The sequence below is a fragment of the Gavia stellata genome, chromosome 2 (assembly GCF_030936135.1).
Source record: "Gavia stellata isolate bGavSte3 chromosome 2, bGavSte3.hap2, whole genome shotgun sequence".
NCBI lineage: Eukaryota > Metazoa > Chordata > Aves > Gaviiformes > Gaviidae > Gavia > Gavia stellata.
In genome coordinates this window covers 68,431,428-68,453,431 of record NC_082595.1, presented here as the reverse complement: position 1 = coordinate 68,453,431, position 22,004 = coordinate 68,431,428, and the positions used below count along the sequence as shown (strand labels likewise).

Genomic DNA, 22,004 nt, shown 5'->3' with positions numbered 1-22,004 from the left:
AGGAGGGCAAGGTCCTCTCATCCCTAAGGCGGTACTTTGAAATAAAGGTTTCAATTCCCTCAGAGTGCAAGACCCACTTAACTTGGGTTTTCCAAATTCTTGCACAAGTGCGCTAACCTCTCAACTAATGTACACCAGGTAACTATCATCAATGCTAACTGCATTTTTAGATGAAGTTATGGTAGCAGGGCTGTATGAGGAACTCAGTATTAGCCACGTGTGCGAGTTCTGCACTTGCTAATCCAACCATGCTCCCAAACACCTGGGAACAGGAATGCTTCAGCTGTGGTTCCAAATACAGTAAATGTGACCTCAGCCAGCATAGCAATATATCTGTGGATACATACATAACAATATGTCAGGTGCTTAATGAATATTGCTAATGAATACTTAAGTAACTGCTTTCAATCACTTAAGAGTTTACTTAGGGAAACAGGTATTACCCTTAAGTACCTAAATTATACCAAAATTCCAGTTTAGGCATCAAAATGTTTTTCTTGATCTCACCTGAAAAGCAACAAAATTCAAATTATAAATGGGCATTTATGCACTTAACCCCTATTTCATTCAGCATGTGCTAGGTATCTGGCTGGATCGATGGGCCGAGGCCAACCGGATGAAGTTCAATAAGGCCAAGTGCCGGGTCCTGCACTTTGGCCACAACAACCCCATGCAACGCTACAGGCTTGGGGATGAGTGGCTGGAAAGCTGCCCCACAGAAAAGGACCTGGGGGTGTTGATTGACAGCCGGCTGAATATGAGCCAGCAGTGTGTCCAGGTGGCCAAGAAGGCCAACAGCATCCTGGCCTGTATCAGAAATAGTGTGGCCAGCAGGAGTAGGGAGGTGATCGTGCCCCTGTACTCGGCTCTGGTGAGGCCGCACCTCGAATCCTGTGTTCAGTTTTGGGCCCCTCACTACAAGAAGGACATTGAGGTGCTGGAGCGTGTTCAGAGAAGGGCGACGAAGCTGGTGAGGGGTCTGGAGCACAAGTCTTATGAGGAGCGGCTGAGGGAACTGGAGTTATTTAATCTGGAGAAGAGGAGGCTGAGGGGAGACCTTATCGCTCTCTACAATTACCTGAAAAGGGGTTGCAGAGAGGTGGGTGTTGGTCTCTTCTCCCAAGTGACTAGCGACAGGACAAGAGATAATGGCCTCAAGTTGCGCCAGGGGAGGTTCAGGCTGGATATTGGGAAAAAGTTCTTTACTGAGAGAGTAGTGAAACATTGGAATAGACTGCCCAGGGAGGTGGTAGAGTCACCCTCCCTGGAGGTATTCAAGGAGCGTGTGGATGTGGCATTGTGGGATGTGGCTTGATGGGCATGGTGCTGTGGTGTGGGTGGGTTGTTTTTGGTGTGGGTTGTGGTGTGTTTTGTCGTTTGCGGGTGGTTTTGTTTTTTTGTGGGTGTGTGGGTTTTTTTGTTTTGGTGGGTTTTTTTTTTTTTATGGTTGGACTTGATGATCTTACAGGTCCTTTCCAACCTTAGTGATTCTGTGAACTTTGCATGAAACTCACCCTATAAAGATCATACAAGAGAAAGACAGCAAATTAGAGGACTAAGCGCTCCTCTCCTGAGTTCCAAACTGACACATGAGGAACTAAATTCAACCTCTTTTAACATCTCCCTGCAAGAAGGCCATAGCCTCATCTTTGCCAATCACATTGAAATACTCTTTACCATATCCTGATTTACAGCTATGCTGTATGCACCCTAAAAATGTGCAACATTTTTCACTTTCAAATACAGTCTGACATAGAAACACTCCCTTTTTCTCTCTCATCTCTCACCTCCCCTGCTTTCAAAGCCTGATTCAGAAGCGGGGCGAGCGAGAAAAAAAAAAACAACACAACAACCACCACCACCACCACCATCCATCCAGCTTAAGTTCATAGAGGCCTACTTAAAGCAAATAAGATTTCTCAGGTATATAAAATTCTGACTGGACAGAGTCCTGGGCAATCTGCTCTAGCTGACCCTGCTTGAGCAGAAGCATTGGACAACTTAGACTACGTGATCTCAAGAATCCCTTCCAATCCAAACAATTCTGTGAAAATTCAACATTGGCATGTAAAACATATGAATTTTCTAAACCTATTATTTAAAGCATCCATTCAGCAGGTCTCAGAAACCTCAGCTACATGAACATTAATATGCACTCAGAATGTGTTCCAAGCTTGTCAAAAAGAAAGTTTTAATGCTTGCATTTCCTTACAATCATTTTCCTTATACTTTCAATACTGCCCAACCCATCCTCCTCAGCTTCCTGCCAAAGTTCTTTATTTTGAAGAAGTCAAGATATTTAAACATTGAATACTTACTAGAGAGCATCTTCAGATTTCTGTGATAATGTTTATCTTGACCTTTTATAAGAACATTTAAGTATTTGTGTTGTGTAACTGGTAGGGGAAAAATAAGTCCAATACTTTTAACTAGAAATTTTAAAATCTACAAAGTTACATTATTCAACTTCAAGTGCAGCTAGGGTAGGAGGCTACTTGCCTTGCCAAACTGTAACAACTTTGCCCAAGCGTAACAACAACAGAAGGGGGTGGAAAACTATAACTATGCAAATTAAAAATAGGTTATGGGTTCAGAAATTTCACTTTGATGCAGTATTGCTCTTCACGGAAGTACTTCTCTGAAGATACTGTCCAGGTCCCCATTTTCCAAAATCTGTCAGTAACAACACTGTTTCCATTGGGAAAAAATAAGTGGTTTGCTATACAAAAGACTAACTTTTTCAAAATACTTACCTATCTCCCTGACAAATTTTGAATATCTTAAGCTATTTACATATAAAAACAAACAATCCAGCCCAAGTAACACCCACTATCCCCTGTGAAATGTCCCAGATGATTTCAAGAAACCTAGAACTTTAGCAGATGCAAAGAACCTGGACCATCTTAACGAAATATTACTGTTTGAAGGAACATTTTCCACAACTCTAATGAAGGAATGACAAGGTACTGGAAGAACAAGTAGTCACAAATTTTCACCTGTTTTGAATTAGGTGACTTAGGTATCTTGACACCAGCTGAGGCCACACCATGTCATCCCATCCAAACAGCTGCAACATTGACAGAACGGGCTGTGGCTGGAGATCTGATAGAGCTTTGCTGGGTATATCCAAAGCTAAGAGAGTAAAACCTGATTTTAAAGTGAGAAAAACATGGCACCATGTTAATAGTTTCTCAGTACATTCCTGTTCCACTAAAAAGCATTGAAAATTAATTACAATTAATAATGTGCAGTCTGGGAGTACCAGAAATCTCAACTAAAACTGGGCAACTATTCTAACAGACAGCATTTGTACACAGGTTAAAATGTAGTCTCTGTCCCAAGGAGTCTGTAAATCAACATGACATACTTCATGCAGAGGAGGGAAAATGGATCCAAGCATACGCAATTTTAAATATATTCACAAAATCAGAGATTATAACTCCTGAAGGCATAGCTTTACCACCTATGCAATTAAAAACGTCTTAAAAACTTGCTTTTTTGACTTCTCGGCCTCCCTTTCTTGCTTCCATCCACCACTTCTTCCCTTGTACACATTAAGTATTACTGTGCTTTACAGGGTTGAGTTTTATTTATCTGCTTTGTTGTTTTTACATACTTCTTCCAGTGAGGAATTGTATCTGGAAAGAATTCACTCAGTAAAAGCTGGTACATTTCTATTTTTAGAATAGACTTTCATGTATCAGAAGTTACTGTGTAAATAAAGCACTAATGGACAAGCTTATTCTTGAAAAAAAGGATGTTGATGTAACAGCTGCAGATCTAGAAACTGGGACAGTAGTTTGCACAGAGTTTTTGTTAATGAAGCATAACCTTTTGCTGTTTCTGTTAGGTACACTGTGGAATCTATATCTAACACTACCAGAATAAAAAATATAGCACATTCTTTATGCTGCAAATGACAAATGCATTTAAACTCAGGGAAAAAAAAATGTAATCTGAAATGCTGAGCAGTTATTAGGTTATAGGAAATGAGAGGCATCAAATGAGTCAGGAAAACTGGCTTTGAAGGGCAATGAAGTAAAGGGGCTCACTAGTTCCCAAATTCTCCAATTCAAGTTAAATATAAATGTAGTATTAACTTATTAAAATAATGATTTATAAAACTGCATGCATTGAGAAACTGACTTTGAATTAAACAGAAAAGGCTAGTTTTCAGAAACAACAATGAAGCTATTTTAATGGTATAGGGACAGACTACCTTAAGCTATGAAGGACTTCACATTTCCTTATGTGCCTCAGAATAAAAAAGAAGGTCATACAGAGACCCCACTCTGCCTTAGGTGAGGAAGCAATTTGTGCTGGCCTTCTTTCAGATTATCACATTGTTTCTGCAGCATCAGCCATAACACGGGTGGGGGAGAAATGGGAGACAGAAACGATAATGAGAGTCCCAGGCTATTTGCCTGGCAGGGGGAGCAGGAGAGCTGTGACAGCTGCTCTCTCCTCTGGGCTACAACCTCTAAGGCAAAAAGCTTATACAGCGTGGGAAGGGTTTGCTTTCCTCTGTAGTACTGCCTAACACATCTCTATACAGCAGGTCACAGCTGCACTTCCCTGCTTCTAAGCAGAGTTTATAACAGGTTGTTCTTCTTGCTATTGCACTGTGTTAATATAAAATAAGAAGATATGACACTGTAGGAAATGAATGAAAGTTTTGACATTAACAACCTCTTCCTTTGATTTCTATTGCTGTTTCCCATACATGCTTCAGAAGTATGAGACCACTACCGTTGCACGCTGCCTCCTTCATTAACGTTACCTACTAACTCCCGCAGAGCTGCTTCAAATGAAGGGTCTTTTAACTTTTCTATTGCTAACTCAGTACTTCCAAGCTTGTAGCTTTATCTAATTCATATCATGATGGGGAAAAAAAATATTTTACATTTCACTTCTCTAAATTTTAGTTAAATAGATACAAGATTTCGTTGTAACTACAGAATACAATGCTAACTACTGATGTTAAACATCAAACTGGGAATTCTTTCTATAACACCACCATGCTGACTTGTTGCATGTGGATTTCATATATGTATGGAATGTTGTACTTCAAGATTAAAACCCTTCAGTGTAAAGCAAGGTAAATAATTAAAACGAATTATGAAATAGTTTTATGACCGTGACCATAAATGTTCAGCAAAAAACAACAGTCATGTAATCAACCTTTTAAAAATTGTCCTCAAATGTAAAATATTATTTTAAAAAAATTTAGTTTTAATCGCAAGCATAATGAAAAGAATAGTTCAACACAAACTTATAATACACTTCTGCAAAAGATGTAAATTCTAGAGATAGTGAAAGAAGTTATTCTCACTAATATTTGCAAGGTTGATTACAATCTGTGACTAGCATGGAAAAAGAAGTCAGGCCTGTATAGCTTCAAACCCCTTTGGAGTTCTCAATCTCTTTGTATTCTTATCAAGTAATTCAACACTACAATAGTTCTTCCTGTCAAAATATTTAGCATAGAAGCTACTTTTTGCATTTATGCATATTTAAGTTACTAGGTGGAAGTAGAAATATCCCAAAATACAAAATCCTTGAAAGTCTGTCACCCAGAAAATAGCACCAAATCCAGTGGTCGCAGGGAGGGTCAATGCTAACCTGCAGCTGTATCAGCAACCTGTGGGGAAGGTGGCATCTGTGACATCCTCTGGCTCTTCAAATAGGGAAAGAAATTTCTCCAGAGAGCACTGGCGACAGCAAGGTGGTGCTCTTTAGCCACTAATGGAAGCTGTGCGTCTGGGGCCGTGTTCCCTAGCCGAAGTCCCTGGCTTACACGTTTGTGCACACTCCTGGGGAGAAACAAAACCAATGTTTACGTTCAATAAATGAAAAATTCACATCTTTTAAAAATGCATTTACAACTACTTTAAACCGTAGAGCCTGAGAACTGAAGGATCATTTTGTACAATTAAAACCTTTATGCAAAGACATTATGCATACCCGTTACTTGATGGATGAATGATGGCATATTAAGCACCATAAAGTTAATGTTAATTACTAATGTCAACCATTAATTATATGCTTTTTAATATGTCAGATCAAAATGAGAAATAGGCAGCTTTAAAATGAATATCTGCATTTTGCAACTGCTAGCATGACAAGCAAGTCTGCTTACAATCCAAAGCCAGATGCTTTTTTACCATTTTTGTCAGTAGGTTTTTCAGGATAGAGTTGTGTACAGCAAATAATGGCAAATGATTTTGATCAATTGTAAAGCTTCCTTCTGAAACCTATTTATCATTTGTAAAAACTCACTAGGTACGAGTTTTGATAAGAGAAAAGATTCATTTTATCCTGATGCGCCGCAGACAATTAGGTTTGACAGCAATGCCCACAGCTTTGTTAGTACAGTAAGGACAAAAGTTACCACCACACATAACTCCCGTCTCTTCCTGAGACAATGTGGCATGAATTCAATAACGCACTCAATTTTCTTTGATTCTTCTAGTACCATTCCTGCTACTTAATCTAATTTGGAAGTTGCGACTTTCTAGAGGTTTTAACAGAGATATGTCTGCAGGGAATCAATGTTCTCAGAGAAATGGGGGGGGAGGAAGCATTAATAAATTTGTCTGGTAGAGCAGGATAGGAGGCATTACCACACCGGGCTGATCAACTAAATAACACGCTTATTAAAAACAATCTGTAGGAACGCACTATCATTCCTGTTCCTATTTATCTTCTGGTCAACTCAATTGAGATTGTGCATTAAAGCACAAGCAGCATTATTACATTTGCTTTATTAAATTCTATAAACAGCACTGTAAAGTCAGAGCCAAGATATTTATAAGATAATGGCAAACAGCGGAGGCATCGAGACTTGCCTTAACACTAACATTTGTAGACTATAGTATTTTTTTTCTTAATTGCCATGCTTACAACAGCAAGTGTTTCACAAAACTCTTCCCCTAGATCTTTATTCTGTGCTCACTCTAATTTGAAATAAACCAAAACAAAAATAGAAAAAACTCCAGCCCCTAGTTCCCTTCTGGGAATGTGGGAAAATTATGAAAGAATTACACAACTCACAGCACTCATTAGGACATCTGAAATGGAATAATTTTAAATAAAGAGTAGGCTGGCTGCAAGGCCTTCCCGTACTAGGGTTGATATTAGAAGCGCATCTCATTATATCAAATTAGTATCCAAAAATTCTGCCTAACACATAATTTAAAACATAAAACATACTGGCTGTCAAAGGTAACGATACCTTATGCCTCCCTGCAGGCATCTATTAGTTTCAATAGGACAGACAGAGAGAGAATTGAGTACCAGCTACTTTTCGAATGGCTACGTTTAACAGACATGGAAGGGTACGTAATATTAGGAGAAATCAAGTATTTCTTTGAGAGGCAGTGCGAGTCCAAACACGGGAACAGAAGCCAGGAATTCTAAACCCAACATTTATTCCCTCTGTGGCTTCACGTAAATCATACAGCCTTTGTTAGCCTCAGTTTCCCAGCCATGATATTTGGATAGTAAGACAGCTTACCCTTTAAGGATACTGTGAAAACAATCAGTGCTTAGAAACTGAGGATCATATTCAGTATGTCAGTTGGTATTCCTATTTACAAGGCATATTCTCCAAGTAAACATGAATTGAAATAGAAGCGAGATTAGAATAAAAAGTCAAGCAATACTTCTTTGGGAGTATTCCTTATTAAAAAAAGACAAAGAAAAGGGTGCAGAAATAGTGAGGTCTAGAGGACAAACAATGAAAAAGTAAAAGCAGGGATAAAGAAGCAAGTTAAAAATATATTTTTGCCCATTACAACAAAAAAGTTCAACAATAAAAACATAAAGGGCTTTTTTTGGTTTATTTTGTTAAGAAAGGAAAGCACGATGCCTCATAGTGCAGAGAATAAAACTTTTGGGACCAAATTCTGCCCTACTTACACCCAGACTACACTGTAAAACTGCACAAAGACCTTTTTCTCTCCTCTAAATTGCCTCTCCAAAGAAGGGTGCCTTGCATCTCCTATAGCCATCTATGCAAAGTAGAAGGGTGTACAGACTTCCAAAGTAAGGTAATATATCTCTGTGTCAGTGGAAGGGCAACAGGTACAAATCAGTATTTATGTTTATTCATAGTAAACTACACAAATGCTTGCAATAAGGTAAATGATTAGAATCAATGGGGCATCAATATGTGCTGCGGCTGATGTAGCCAGCTACTTCTACCAACAAGCAAATTTTTTAATTCCATAAAAATAGGGATAAATACAATTTTACTTTTTATTCAGGTTTTTACATTTTTCTAACACTAGACAAGCATACCATCAAACATCACTCCATTTCTGAAACATGTAGTTTTCCATTGTGTTAAGAGCTCTGGAACCACCGGTTGCCTCATTACAATGGTAATAACTTGGTGTGTTTTTTACTTGTTTTAAATTGTGGATTTCCTACTTCTGGAAAAAGAGGTGCGTTTTTTCATTTTTGCCATCAGATCAAATAAACCCTGGGTTTATAAAAGAAGGGAATGTTTGTGCTACCTGAATGCGGATTGTGCTGGATGTATAGGTACAGCAGTAGTATGCGAGATTATTTTCTACATCCTACACCTGGGTAACGAACTGCAGCCATTTATCTGGAAGCAGATATTGTAATCATGAACCATGCTTTTGCAAACATAAACCATGCCTTTGCAAGCCTGGATTACTAAAATGGATTGAAACTTTAGGTCAAGCTGGAAAAGTAAAACACATAAAACGCAGAAGCCTGCCTGTATAATGGAAACTCACTTTTATAATGGAAACTCAAGTCACTACCAGTCCATAATCTGCACTGGCTGCATATTGGCATCCAGACTTAATATCATGTCATTTAATTTTATCTACAAGGGTTCAGAACCCCCAACATGAGAGGAGACCTCTCTCCTCCTATCAGCATTGCCAGGGACACATGCTACCACCCTCAGGGCCCCCCAGACTATAAGTACAGGCACTCGTTTCTTCACAGATGGCAATTCCAGCTCCTCTGCTCCTAGACCACGCCAGGCCAGCCATAGTACCCAAGAACTCAGCTGCCCAGTACGGCCAAGATTAGGCTCAGGAAAGTCTTTTTAAAGGACCTGAATGACCTCTTGATGTTGAAACAAACAAACAATTAAAAAACAACACCTGCAGGACCAACACCCTCGGATAAATCTAGGGAGATTGGATAGAGATACATGAGTGTTTCTAAAATGATAAATGGCTTTGATGCTTAGAATTCAACTACTAACATCAGTTCATTCAAGGAAAAGTCAGGCCAAGTAAAATGAAATAAAGAATCATCGCACTTGGATTCAAACACAGGTAATAGGGGCTTTGGTGCTCTCTGCAGATCAATGGACTTGAATAATACTTGGAGATTTCCCTTCCAAACATTCTCCCTCTTTTTGCAACACTAAGATTATCAACACAATTCTTCATTTTGATATTTTGGCAGCAAATGCACTGCGCCTTGGTCCTACTCTAATGTTGCCGTAGAGGTAGTAACAGCAACAGAAGTGGTTGGGGGAAGCTGAGGCTTCTTCAGCTGTGGGGTAGCTATGAAGATTTCAGCATAAAGAACCGAAGGCATATGGAGATTAGCTGATGCAGGGAACAATAAATTGAAAGTTTTGATTTCAGTGAAGAGAGAAGAGCTTTACGTTCTCTCAAACAAACCCCAGACACAGAGGTGATGTCAGCTACTCGGAAATGTGCACAACAATAAAGTTATCATCTTAAGGTCTCCCAAAAATCAAAAGCCACATTAATACAATGAAAAGCATATTTGTTTCTGCTGAAGAGATTAGCAACCAGTTACACAATAAAGATGGCATTAAAATAAAATCCAAAATAAAAGTGCCAATGTTGACACTACTTCATTTCATATGGAAAGGTGTTTCGGCTTCCCTTCCCCTCTTATTTGCCAATACAAAGAAATTATATAGCCCTATTGTATGGCAAAACATTGGACTTTCCTGCAGAAATCTATCCAGTCATATTTTCTGCGGTTGTATGAATCTCACTGCAGTGACACACTAAAAATTTGTCCTACTGCTACAGGTGCAAAACTCCGAGATCTCTGCTAGAGAGCAGTTCACTCAGCTTCAGTGACTAAACAGTATTTACCAAGCAGCATTTCAGAATTTAGCTCAAAATTAGTCATCCAGTTTCCCTTTCTTCAAATGCCATAAAACCTCAATACTTCTTTAATACTTCTATTAATTTATTCCTTTCATTCCACCAGAATTGTTGCTTCTTATGGTGCCCAGAACTGGAAGCGAGGTTTCGGCAGAAGCCACACACATTTCCAGTAACTAGTCCTATCCAAGATTAAGCTGAAAAAGATCCTTGTGTGCCCTCCATATGTCTTTGAAAATAATCCAGTATGGGTATTCAACTAGTTGACTATTACACCATTTAGTTACGTGATAGTTACAGAAAATTGCAACTATAGCACTTATTTCATTGATCCATACGGATACCAACTCCCATGCTGACAAACTTCACTTTCAACTTCTACTTAGTAATTTGTTCACAAGCATTTACTTATTTTTATGTCTGCGCTTCAAATATGCAGCTCACACTAAATACATGCACATTTCTTAAGTTATAACCTGTTATACGATCATAAAATATAATACATGGTGTGAAGGAGAACACATTTTTAGAGTGAGTTAATTACCTTTATACAGAATTTTTCAAAACATTCAAAAAAGAAAAGCTGGTTTAAGTACGGACTATAATACTGGCATTCACAAAGGCAAGGACAAAATGGTTGCATCTGGGTTCAAGTCTGCTTTCATGCGGTATCATGGAGCTGTGCCAAGGTGCAAGTAACAAACTGTATGATCCTACCTCTCTTATACATGCAGATTCATGAAAATGAAATGGATCTGGATCCACAGAGGTGGCACACTAGCTGCACAGTGGTTCCACAATGGCCCAGCTCCTCCAAGAAGAAAGTGCCCAAACTAACCATGCTTAGAAATTGGTGGAAAGTCATAGATGTGGGTTTCAGGCATCTCATGGTAAAGGCTTTTGGCTTCCTCATCACTGGTGAATGATGTGACCACTTGACCTAATGCATAAAAAGGTGAACCTTCTTTCTCTTGTCCATAGTTTTGAATGCAAGTAGGCCAGGTTGCAGAGCTCTGCACTGAGCTCTTGGTTATCAGTGTGTTTAGTATGTGCACTGACAGCATGCTTACAAGGATTTTAAGTGCTAAAACATCTAGTTTATGGCCTCAGAGTGCCTAAGCTGGATGCTAAACAGCTAAGGCCTGTGAAAACAGCCTTAGTGTCTCTGGCACACAAGTTTAGGTACTTAAGGAACTTCAGTGGTTAAAATGGAGTCACCTGCAGACTTTCAGGCTGTTTCTGTGAAACATGCATGAAGGAAGGTGACCAAATTCTATCCAAGTCTGATTCAAACAACAAAGTCCTCTTAAATCTGTTTCTAAGGTCTTTGGGACACAATTTCTTTTTTATATCCCTTTATATAGCACCCACTATATTGAGACTGGTCTGACTGCAGCAGCAACTGGATAGAAGAAGTAATCTCACCTCGAATCAGAATTTCTCAACTTAAGTTGTTTTCCATACCTGCAATATAAGTACAAAGTATCTATAAAGCTTCTTCATATTTGAGCAACAGCCTTTTCACTCTCTGATAACTCAAAAAACCCCCACAAAACCCGGAAGAGCACCAAAGTTTAACCCACATTGATGGAATTAAAAAACAGATTTCAGAAAGATAAGCAACATGAGAAACTTAAGGCTGAAAATAATTTCCCCATCCATTAAAAGAAACATTTGGAAAAAATCCCACAGTTTGTAACGAAAGTGTCAGCACTGTGTAAGCCACAACGATAGCATCACCAACACCACAGAGCAGTACTGCAGACTGTACAAACAGAACTGGAAAAATCATGATACAATATTATCAAACATTAACACGTTCCCATCGGATCAGTATTTATTAAATCACGTTTCAGTGTTCCTCCTTCTGTTTAATTTGCTTCAATAACCTACAATAAACTGCATGCTTGTTTACTGCAAAAAGGATGTCCGAATAATATGCCTGGTTATGTATGTGTATGATCATCACTGATTGGTATGACGAGGTGGGGAAGGGCAACAAGAGAAGAGGGATGCTTTTCAGAACTCTAACATCCAGGATTTTTATCAAATGCTTTAATTCATCCATTTGTGCTTAAGGTTTTCATAGCATAGACTTGCACAATATCATACATGTCAGTGTTACAACCTGCCTTCATCAGGCACAACAATGTGAAGCATACACAAAGTGACATCTTAGATGTTGGATGAGATCCAAAGGCATAAAAGGATGCAATGGTTAAAAAGCAGGGCACAAACAGATTTCAGACTCCCAAATCTTAATTCCCAAACTGCTCACTTAGTCAGAGCACCCGCTTTTGACTGGGAAGTCCCCTGCCTGCCTGCAATTCAGCTACGCAAATGCCTTCAGCTGAGCATCTAACCCACAATCTCAGTCTACTGGGGCCCAGAAAGCTGATCATGACTAAGTCACACCAAGAAAAGCAGGCTGCACAAAGTGTAGAAGTAGCTACCTTCATTTTAAAACCTGGAATACGCTTTTTTTTTTAATATAACAACCAGCAAGTTACAACCTCAGGGTGGAGGGCACCTAGGTCCAGTTTTGATAGACTGGTTTTGGCATCAGACTCTGCTCTTGGATTGAGAGTTTTACATTAAGTTGGTCACTGGATAAAAATGCAAAATCCCAGAACAAGGAATGGAGCCCATAGCACTCCTACCTCCCTGTATTACGTCCTAACCACTCGGTAACAGATATTTAATTGTTCAGACTACCTGTTGCCTGTCATTTAACAAAAGGAAAAAAAACCCACCAAAAACCGACCCAAAACAAACATGTTTAAGTATGCATCTTCAGCAGTGGGACTCTACAACGGTTCCAAGCACACAGATTTCTGTTCTTCATGACACTGAATCAAATGTCTCTGGACCCAGCAGACACACACTGGATTCAATCCTTCACTTCATATTTTCTGTAAGCTAGCAGTAGACAAAGTCCCACATGGGGGGCAAGAGTGGTTTGTTTTGTAAGACACACATGCTGTACGTGCCAAACAAGTTGCTGCTCAGCTGGACCTGTTACTGTAGGCCATCAAACAATTGTATCTTGGAAGACCCCTACACCATTTGAGAGCAGGAGTCTTCCAAGTTCTGGTATCCTCCTAGCTAATCTGAACGGAGCTGGCAGGCATGCAGATGGCCCTAATGCTCAGGAGTAAAAGGTCAAGAGAGGCCTAAATCGTCGTAACACTCTAGGAGGTGCTTCAGACCATAATTTAAAGGACTTAAATGTATCTACACATACACATATATAAACATAGAGAGATACAAATAAAAATACCAGGGCATCTAGCTTAGGCTGTAAGAGGCACACGCAGACATTAGGACAGCATTTCAGTCAGGACAGCTTTTCTGTAAAACCTTAGCTAATCATTGCTAAAAGATACTCCACCTTCCTCCACCCAAAAATCCTAACCATACTGTTTTCTGTTTTTTCCACACGCACATCAGGAAAACATTGCCCCTAAACATCCTAAAACATATTTTGCATTATGTACCCTTAATTGAAAAAATGCCTATTAACAAAATAAAAAAGGCCACAGATCCTTTCAATGTACCACACATCAATCGCTGCCTGAGTAGAAGCAGATCACATACTCTTTCCTATTGAAGATACAGTAGGTTTAAACAGAGCCATTCCAATTTTTTCATTGATAGTATAAATCTTCAAATATCAGTGGAAGAGCCTAGTATATTCCTATTGTTAGTGGATCACTGACAGAACAGGCTCAACAGTAAGAAGCTTCTAATGTGACAATTTATATAAGCAGGGTAATTAAAGCATATTAGAAATCCAGATAATCTCCCCCCAGTCAAACCAATGAAGGGCAGCCCATGGGCATTCAAATCACACATTGCAATTTAGCTCAGGGTCACCTTCCCAAGTCAAATAATATCAACAGAAAATACCTTAAACTAAATGATCCTTACTCATTACTAAACATATTTGGGAAACTACATAAATCTCTTTGAAGATGCAAACATTTTAAGAACAGTTAACCACTTTAAACAACTACTTTTTTTCCTTTTAGTGATTTGAAGACTGAAGCCAATTTTCATTTCTCAGACATTACTTGGGATATTCACTAAAACATAGGAAAGAGTGGGGAAAATGTGACAGATCCTTTTAAATGGTATAATGTAAGTACAGCAGCAGCAATATTTTCTCACCTTACCGGAGTGTGCATTAGTACAGAGGATACAAGCTGTCAGTAATTAAATAATTATACTATCAACAGCTAGGGAATCTAGCTCTTATGATTTTTTAATATTCTCACAAGCAATTATATTTTTTTACTATTTGTGTTTTGGTTTTTTGTTTGTTTGTTTTATGTATCTTCTACAAGAACGACTATCAACTGCACAATTAAAAGCATTTGATTACATTACATTTTGACAGAAAATAAAAAGTATATCAAAACCAGCAGTCTTTGTAAAGTTTTCCAAGTTTAAGGTTATGTTGAAAAAAACCCAAAACATAACCATTGCAACTGACCACACAATAGGCAAAAATGGAAAACATACACTATTCAAATTTTAAGTCTATATTCCAAACACTTTTTTTTTAAAAAAAAACAACAGATGCTGTAACACATAGCTTGGCAGCTACTTCATTAGAGAAATAAGATTCAAGAGATGTTGCTGTTTGTCTGAAACTAATACAGAGGAATTTGGTAGATCTATGTTCTTCACTAAATTCTTTATATTTAAATGTAATACTGCAAACAGCATGTAGCACAGAAAAAAGTGAACTGAAAGTCTCAGGTTCTAAGATGGTCTTCTTTTCCACAGCAATATTGAAGCAACAATATGTTATGTTAGGATATATAATCAAAGTTACCTCTTGATCCATTTTCCCAATCAAGGAATCACTAAAATTGGCCAAAGCGACCATGACCTAATCCACTTCAAAGTTTACAAACCAAGCATGTAAGACATGCTAGTTTGTCAAGCTGCAGCATCTCTGAACATGGCCATCCCTTGAAACTTTAAATATATTCATTCTTCGGGAGTTCATCTTCTGGACTTTTAGAAGGAAATAGCACATAGGAGTGACAAAGACAACTCAATATCTAGGTGTAATTCACATATGCTCCTTTACTTTTTTTCTACTGGAAGGCAAAAGTTGCAAAGGCCAAAGCAGTACTAGCCCGAAACATGCCTGCCCTTTACTGGAGAGCAGTAAAAGTTCCCAGGATACCACCAACAGACTTGGCAAAGACGAGAGGATACAAAAAGTCTATTTTAAAACTCATGGAGTTGCAGGAAGAAATGTGGAAATCCTTCAGATACGAAAGTGGACAGACAGCAACTGCTGAAAAGTTTAACTCAGAAAGAAAAAAAAAAACAGAAATGAAGTGACCTCCAAGTACAGCTGGCTCTCCCTCCTCTATTATACCACTTCTTTCATCACATTCCTCCTGCAGTGACCTTTCCCCCATGCACTATATGGCAGAAGAGAGACCTGGAACGTGTTATGATCAGCCTGTCCTGTCCTCCTGACTCTCCCAGACGATTGTTGATGCAGTGAGACTTGCAATGATCCAGGCCAAAGAAATGCCATAATCGTGAGATGCAAGTGAAAGCTGTCATATAAACACTTGGAAGAATTTTCCACCAGTTGCTTGATGAAGGTCTTAAATACATGGAGAAATGGGCCAGCAGTCTATCTGAAACACTTCTTATTAAATTACAAGAAACAGCAAGTATTTGGAAAAGAACTAGCATAAAATAAGATCATGGACAAAGAAAAAGGAAGTCAAGCTTGAAATTCTTCTTTACTGGCTGGATTCCCTTTACTTTAAAGAGAGGCAAAGCCACTGTCACCAAAATTGTGATTCTACAGTTGAAGATGGGACAAAAAGTTCCAATTATTTTTCTATGCATTTAATTTTACATTTTAGAGGAAAGCTGTTCATTAATAGGTCTGCATTCATCACAAATACAAAATGTCAACACATCTTGTATTGCTCCTTCAATCTACTGATAAGTAGGTAATAGTGTTTATTTTTAGATGCGGAACACTAGGAAATGTATTTCTTAATTACTCTGAAATGTTATTGTGAATTTCTTTTAGAATGCAATTATTTTCCTAAAGCATTCACTATTTTGTAAGCGATCAAAGAGCATAACAGTCCCTTAGTTAACCACTAATTCATTCTTCAATAACTTGTTTTATTAATTTTTGAATGGTTAGGCTTGATGAGTATTCCCTGTATATGCCCAGGTGAAGAAATGTCCAAGGCAACATCTGCAGGACCACACTAATAAAAAAAAAATCTGCACATCAAAGAGCTCATCTCCTGACATCAAAGTTTCTCATCTTCACTGGGATGGAAAGTGTTAATGCTGTGAATAAAAGGTTTCCAACTGCAGTTGAATCGTGAAGATTATCAATATAGCAGCAATGTACAAAGGGGCTTCAGCAAGGTTACCGAGTTTAATATAATCCTCTCTATAGCTAAGCACAGTAATAGAGAACCCTGTGTTCACTGTGACAGCATGTTGTGTGTGCTTGGTAATACTTTTAAAATATACAGGGAGAACAAGAAATCCCCAACATCCTTACTATACTCAAAGACAAAGTAAAGATATTAACAAGAACAGACACACAACCCTAAAACACAAAGGTACAGAAAAGCCAAACATTCAGAGCTGCAGAATATTAGTTAGCACTTTCTCCTTAACCCTTCTCAGAGGGTTTAACTACATCACCGAAAAGACAAGTTGTTATGACCATAATTTAAATGCAAGAAACAAAGCTCTAGTCTGCTTTAGCTAGCCCTCCCTCTGCTGGGAGGGAATATTACATCCGCTTCAGCCACCCTAGCAAAGTTGTGCCAGAGAGCTGTTGTCTCTTTCTAACCACATTTAACTAAAATAACGTTGCAAGAGCAGCAAAGACAACATAACCTCCGTTAATTCAGTGCAAGTAGTTCACATTTCAGCTTGTGGAACAGCCTTGGGAAAAACAGACAGCTAATCTGAGAGCAACTGCAATTTTCCTTCAGTACTTTCACACACAGAATCACAGAATCCCTAAGGTTGGAAAAGACCTGTAAGATCATCGAGTCCAACCATCAACCAACAAACACCACCGTGCCCACTAAACCATGTCCCACAATGCCTCATCCACACGTTCCTTGAACACCTCCAGGTTTCACTGGTATTTGGCCAAGTTAGCTTCTCCCCTGTACCACACAGGCATATGCTAAGATTGCAGTTTCCTTCACATCTTTAATGCAAAGTATAAGCTGGAACACACACACACAAAGTGACCCTCTGCTGTCCCAAAATCTCAAGTGCCAGGAGAGTCAGTCCAGGTACTCACTTCAGCAGCAAGGCTCAGCCGTTCACAGATCTCAGCCGAGCATTCTGTGCTAGATTCTGCACTGTTCAAGGCACTGGGGGTCATCTTGTTGCTTTGAACAGGTAAGTCAGTGCTCAGTTCTTTCAGGAAACAACACAGAAAAAGCAAACACTTAAAAAGACATTTAGTTTGTGTAAGCAGACTTTCAGCTTAGGTCAGATTCAGAATTTTTTAATCCTCTGAGAGAGCAAATAGAGAAAAATAAAGGAAAAAACCAGGCAGGGTACATCTGAAATTGATACTATTATCCTAAGCTGTTGTTTTCGACTTTTTAGTTCACATACATACAAAAAACTCACCTAAACCAAACTTAATTCTAAATCATTGTCATTTCACAGAACTTAAAATAGCTCCATTTCAATTCTTAAAAGCCTTATTTTCAATAGCAGTCTTTGTAACAGACTGACATTACAATTAGTTTTGATCAAAGTAAGACAAAATTCCCCAATAAATTCCTGTACTACATGCAAAACTTCAGAACAGTAAATGTGCCTCAGCCTCTACTGCACTGTTTTGCAAGGGTCCTCTCAGAGCTGCTAGTGAGCTGTGAGCCACATAACCTGACCCACAGAAGCCAAGTCTTCCCCACCATATGAGTCAAATATGTTCGCCACACGACTGAAATACGTTCTTTATCAGAGGCAGCCATTCAGTCACGAGGGCACGGTCTGCAGGCATGTCACCTCACATAATGAGAGTTTAAAACAATAATACAAAACACACTTATCCACCGTTGGTGGTGGTGGGGGTCTTGCAGGAGTCATTGGGAGCTCTTTGATCAGCCCTGACTGAAAGACATTTCACCTTTTGGTTTTGAGGTTTCTGTTCATTTGTTAGTTTTAAACAGGGGTCACCTGTTATATAAAAGATTTGTTAGAAAACTACTGAGAAATCTAATTACATTTCTGTGACTTTAAATTACAGTGATATCGTTTCATTTATTTTTTTTTTAAATATGAGACTAGATTTGGTTTCCAAAGTATTTTATATTTGAAAGAACAGGAAGTCTAGATCACTTCAGATTATCTTTATTCAAGTTCATGGCCTATTAGGAACATAAATGCTAATATCTGTCATATAGGGAACAGACAGTATTAGCTGTTATGTTTTTTAGCTGGAAATATCAAATCACTGCTGTTACACAAGGTAATTTTTAACAACCTTCCTATGACAGCTCTTCCTTCTTGCTATCAGAGCAGGATGGAATTACAACCAGGCTTGAGGGTCACAGCAAACAAGCTGACTTAGCACCATCTGCTCACTGTTAAAGACCACCTTTCTTCAATATATTCAAAAGCAAGATCCACTCAACCCTGTCAAGGCCTTCTGACTGAGCTCTTTGCTTGCCAAGTTCTAGAAAGATGCCACAACATCAGACAATATCATGGTATTATATGCAGCAATCCTGCCTTGAATACATACTGTTGAGTACAAAACCCACGTTCTCCATTCTAAATGAGAAATCAGAGAATCACGGAATGGTTGAGGTTGGAAGGGACCTCTGGAGGTCATCTGGTCCAACCTCCCTGCTCAAGCAGGGACACATAGCGCCGGTTGCCCAGGACCATGTCGAGACAGCTTTTGAATATCTCCAAGGATGGAGATATTTCACAATCCACAATCTCCCTGGACAACCTGTGCCGGGGCTCGGTCACCCTCACAGTGAAAAAGTGCTTCCTGATGTTCAGAAGAAATGTCCTGTGTTTCCCTTTGTGCCCACTGCCTCTGGTCCTGCCGCTGGGTACCACTGAAAAGAGCCTAGCTCTGTCCTCTTTGCATCCTTCCTTCAGATATTTCATCAGCCTCCTTTGCAACAAGGGCACACTGCTGGCTCAAAACCTTGATGAAAGTATATGGAAACCTTCCATGTCATTATAAAATGAATCATATGTGAATATAATTTATAGTGAGAACCAGAATGTCAGTTTATCTGACAAATTGAAACAAAGTATACAAAATACTGAAGTGAAAAAACTAGTGCTTCTGATTTTGGTCATGTTACTAATACAGAGACAAACTGCAGATTGCAAATGGGTATCTTCCAGAGAACTCTTCTGTTAGAGCAAAACTTCTAGAATTTGTCGTCTTGCAGAATTTGTGTGTTAAATAGGAATTCTGTTTGATTGGGTTTTGTTTGTGGTTTTGTTTTGTTTTTTTAAGAGGGAGGTTGGCATTTTTTGTTTGTTTTGTGGTTTTTATTAAGAGCTAGGTTCATAGAACAATCTAAATTGGAAGGGACCTCTAGACGTCACCCAGTCCAACCCCTGCTCAAAGCAAGGCCAGTCTTGAATAACCCTAAGGAGGGAAATTTTACAAACTGACTTAGCAAATTGTTCCAATGTTTGACTACCCTGTGAAAATTTTATCCTTACATTTAATAAAAACTTCCTTTATCACAATCTCAGTCCATTGCTTCCTACCACTATACACCTCTGTGAAGGGTCTGATTCCATCTTATCTATAAACCCACCATTAAACTGTTGTACAAAACAATAAAATGCCTTCCCCCGCTGCCACCTCCCACCCAAGCCACCTTTTCCTAAGGATGAACAAACTCAGGTTTCTCTGCTTCCCCTCAGAGGGCATGTGCTCCAGATCCCTAGTCATACTGGTGATCCTCTGCTGGACTTCAATCAGTATTTCAATGTTTTTCTTGTGGTGCTTACTTATACAACATAATTTACTTGAAACACATTCTTCTAGAACACCAGGAAAGCAATGAAGTGTAGCTGTCTATAGCTACACAATGACCTAGACTCCGATACAACAAATTTTCTGAATTTTCTGAATTTTTACAAGCTAAGCCTTTTTTACCAATTCCTTACTGTCTTTTGTTTGCAAAAAAATTCCACGAGAAATGCTAACTATGCAGTGTGCCTGGAATGCCAATCACGTGGCCAGTACTAAAACCCATTTTAAAGTACCATCATTTGCAAAATCCTGCCTTTAGCTCTTCCATGGGATTCCAAGATCAGGATAACACCAGTTGACAGAGAAGGACAATAATAGGACAGGTTCATAGCTTCTGTAAGCTATTGTTTACACTTTTTAAAAAGTAATTTTTCACACAGTAAATATATCTAAAAAAAAATTTAAAGCTTAACAGGTTGACCTTAAACAGACAATTTCTTACAATTCGGAGCCCAGTAGTTTAATGGACTCCCAGTGCTGATGGACTCCCCACACTGGGGAGCAGACACTCACATACTGTACTAAAGTGGATCTCCATTTAAGCTTACAGTGTTTCATTAAAACAGACCAAAAGCATACAGATCACTTTGGGAAAGCTTCCAATTTGAGAGATTTGATGGTAAATTTAAGGCCATGTAAATATCATTAAAATTCTTCTTAGACACACTATGAAAAAAAATCAAAGTTTGGCAAATTGCTGGAAACAAATTCACTGAGGTCAACTTCACCACATCTCTCAAATATTTTCTTTTCTCTAGCACAGCGTTAGAAATGCAGTTTCTCTCATTGACCATGTTCTCACCCTGACTCAAGTACCAAGACAACAGAGAGAAATTGGTAAAATAGCCATTCTGGCTGTAGAAATTCAAATGCTGAGTTGGTGTCATCTCAGTTGAAATTTCCTGATCTGGTCAGGAGATGTGAAATGGACTCTAAGGATAGCTACACAAAGTCCTGAAGGGAGGTAAAGGAACAGTATCAAAAAAGAAACCCCAAATACTGAAACAAAAAAAAATGGAAGTACTACTACCCACAGTTATCTCTTCAGACATTCTGAATATAATTTCCAGTAACACACCTGTCTTAGCATTACAAGTGTAACACTTTGTTATCATCATGCCATTCTTATTTTTCAGGTAGGAAGCCTGAGAAAATACTTCAAGTTTTCTGTGTTTCTCTTAATTTAAAATAAGACTGTAACAGAGAGAGGAACTATAGTTCAAATAAAGTTTTTCTTTTTTAAAATTAAACTCTCTTACTCCAGCTCCTCTAGCTGCCTTTGCAGAAAATCAAAAACTATACGCATATGGGTACTCTCTAGCAACCTACCGGGAGTCATATACCATAAATGGTTTAGGAAAATCTTCCCCTCCAAGAAAGAAAACAGATTTTGGAAGGCAAGCAAACTTGTATTCCAGATAATGAAGTAACTTCTTTCCAAATTCCAAACCAAAGTATTTTATTTCCTTCCTGAAAAATCAATTTTGTTCTTTACAGAGTATCTGTTGTATTAAAGGATGCTGTTCGTGTAATACTTTTTTTTTACTGAAGGAGCTTACTTTGGGTACCAAACATCCCCTACTAACATTGTTCCCAATATTTGGTAATACAGACAGTAGAGCTAATTTTCTGTCATCCAGGAAGAACGGTAGGTTTGCTAAACTTTTATCATCATCCCCTGTGAAACACAGTAAAAATCACTATTAGAACTGATAGTTTATTAGAGCAAAGCTACCATCAACAATGTCAATTCTGCTTGGTCATGTTAACAGGAAAATGTTTTACGAGTTCTGCCACTGGGCATC

General features: G+C 38.6%; 1 protein-coding gene across 1 annotated transcript in view; it reads right to left on the bottom strand.

Moving 5' to 3' along the window:
* The window catches only part of MMS22L (MMS22 like, DNA repair protein), a 95,963-nt gene that overhangs the window by 22,040 nt on the left and 51,919 nt on the right, over positions 1-22,004 (bottom strand). The window contains exons 14-15 of the mRNA XM_059835600.1: positions 5,623-5,813; positions 2,997-3,147 (exon numbers count right to left, since the gene is read on the bottom strand). Of these exons, the coding sequence (XP_059691583.1) occupies positions 2,997-3,147; positions 5,623-5,813 (342 nt within the window). The remainder of the gene's footprint in view (positions 1-2,996; positions 3,148-5,622; positions 5,814-22,004) is intronic.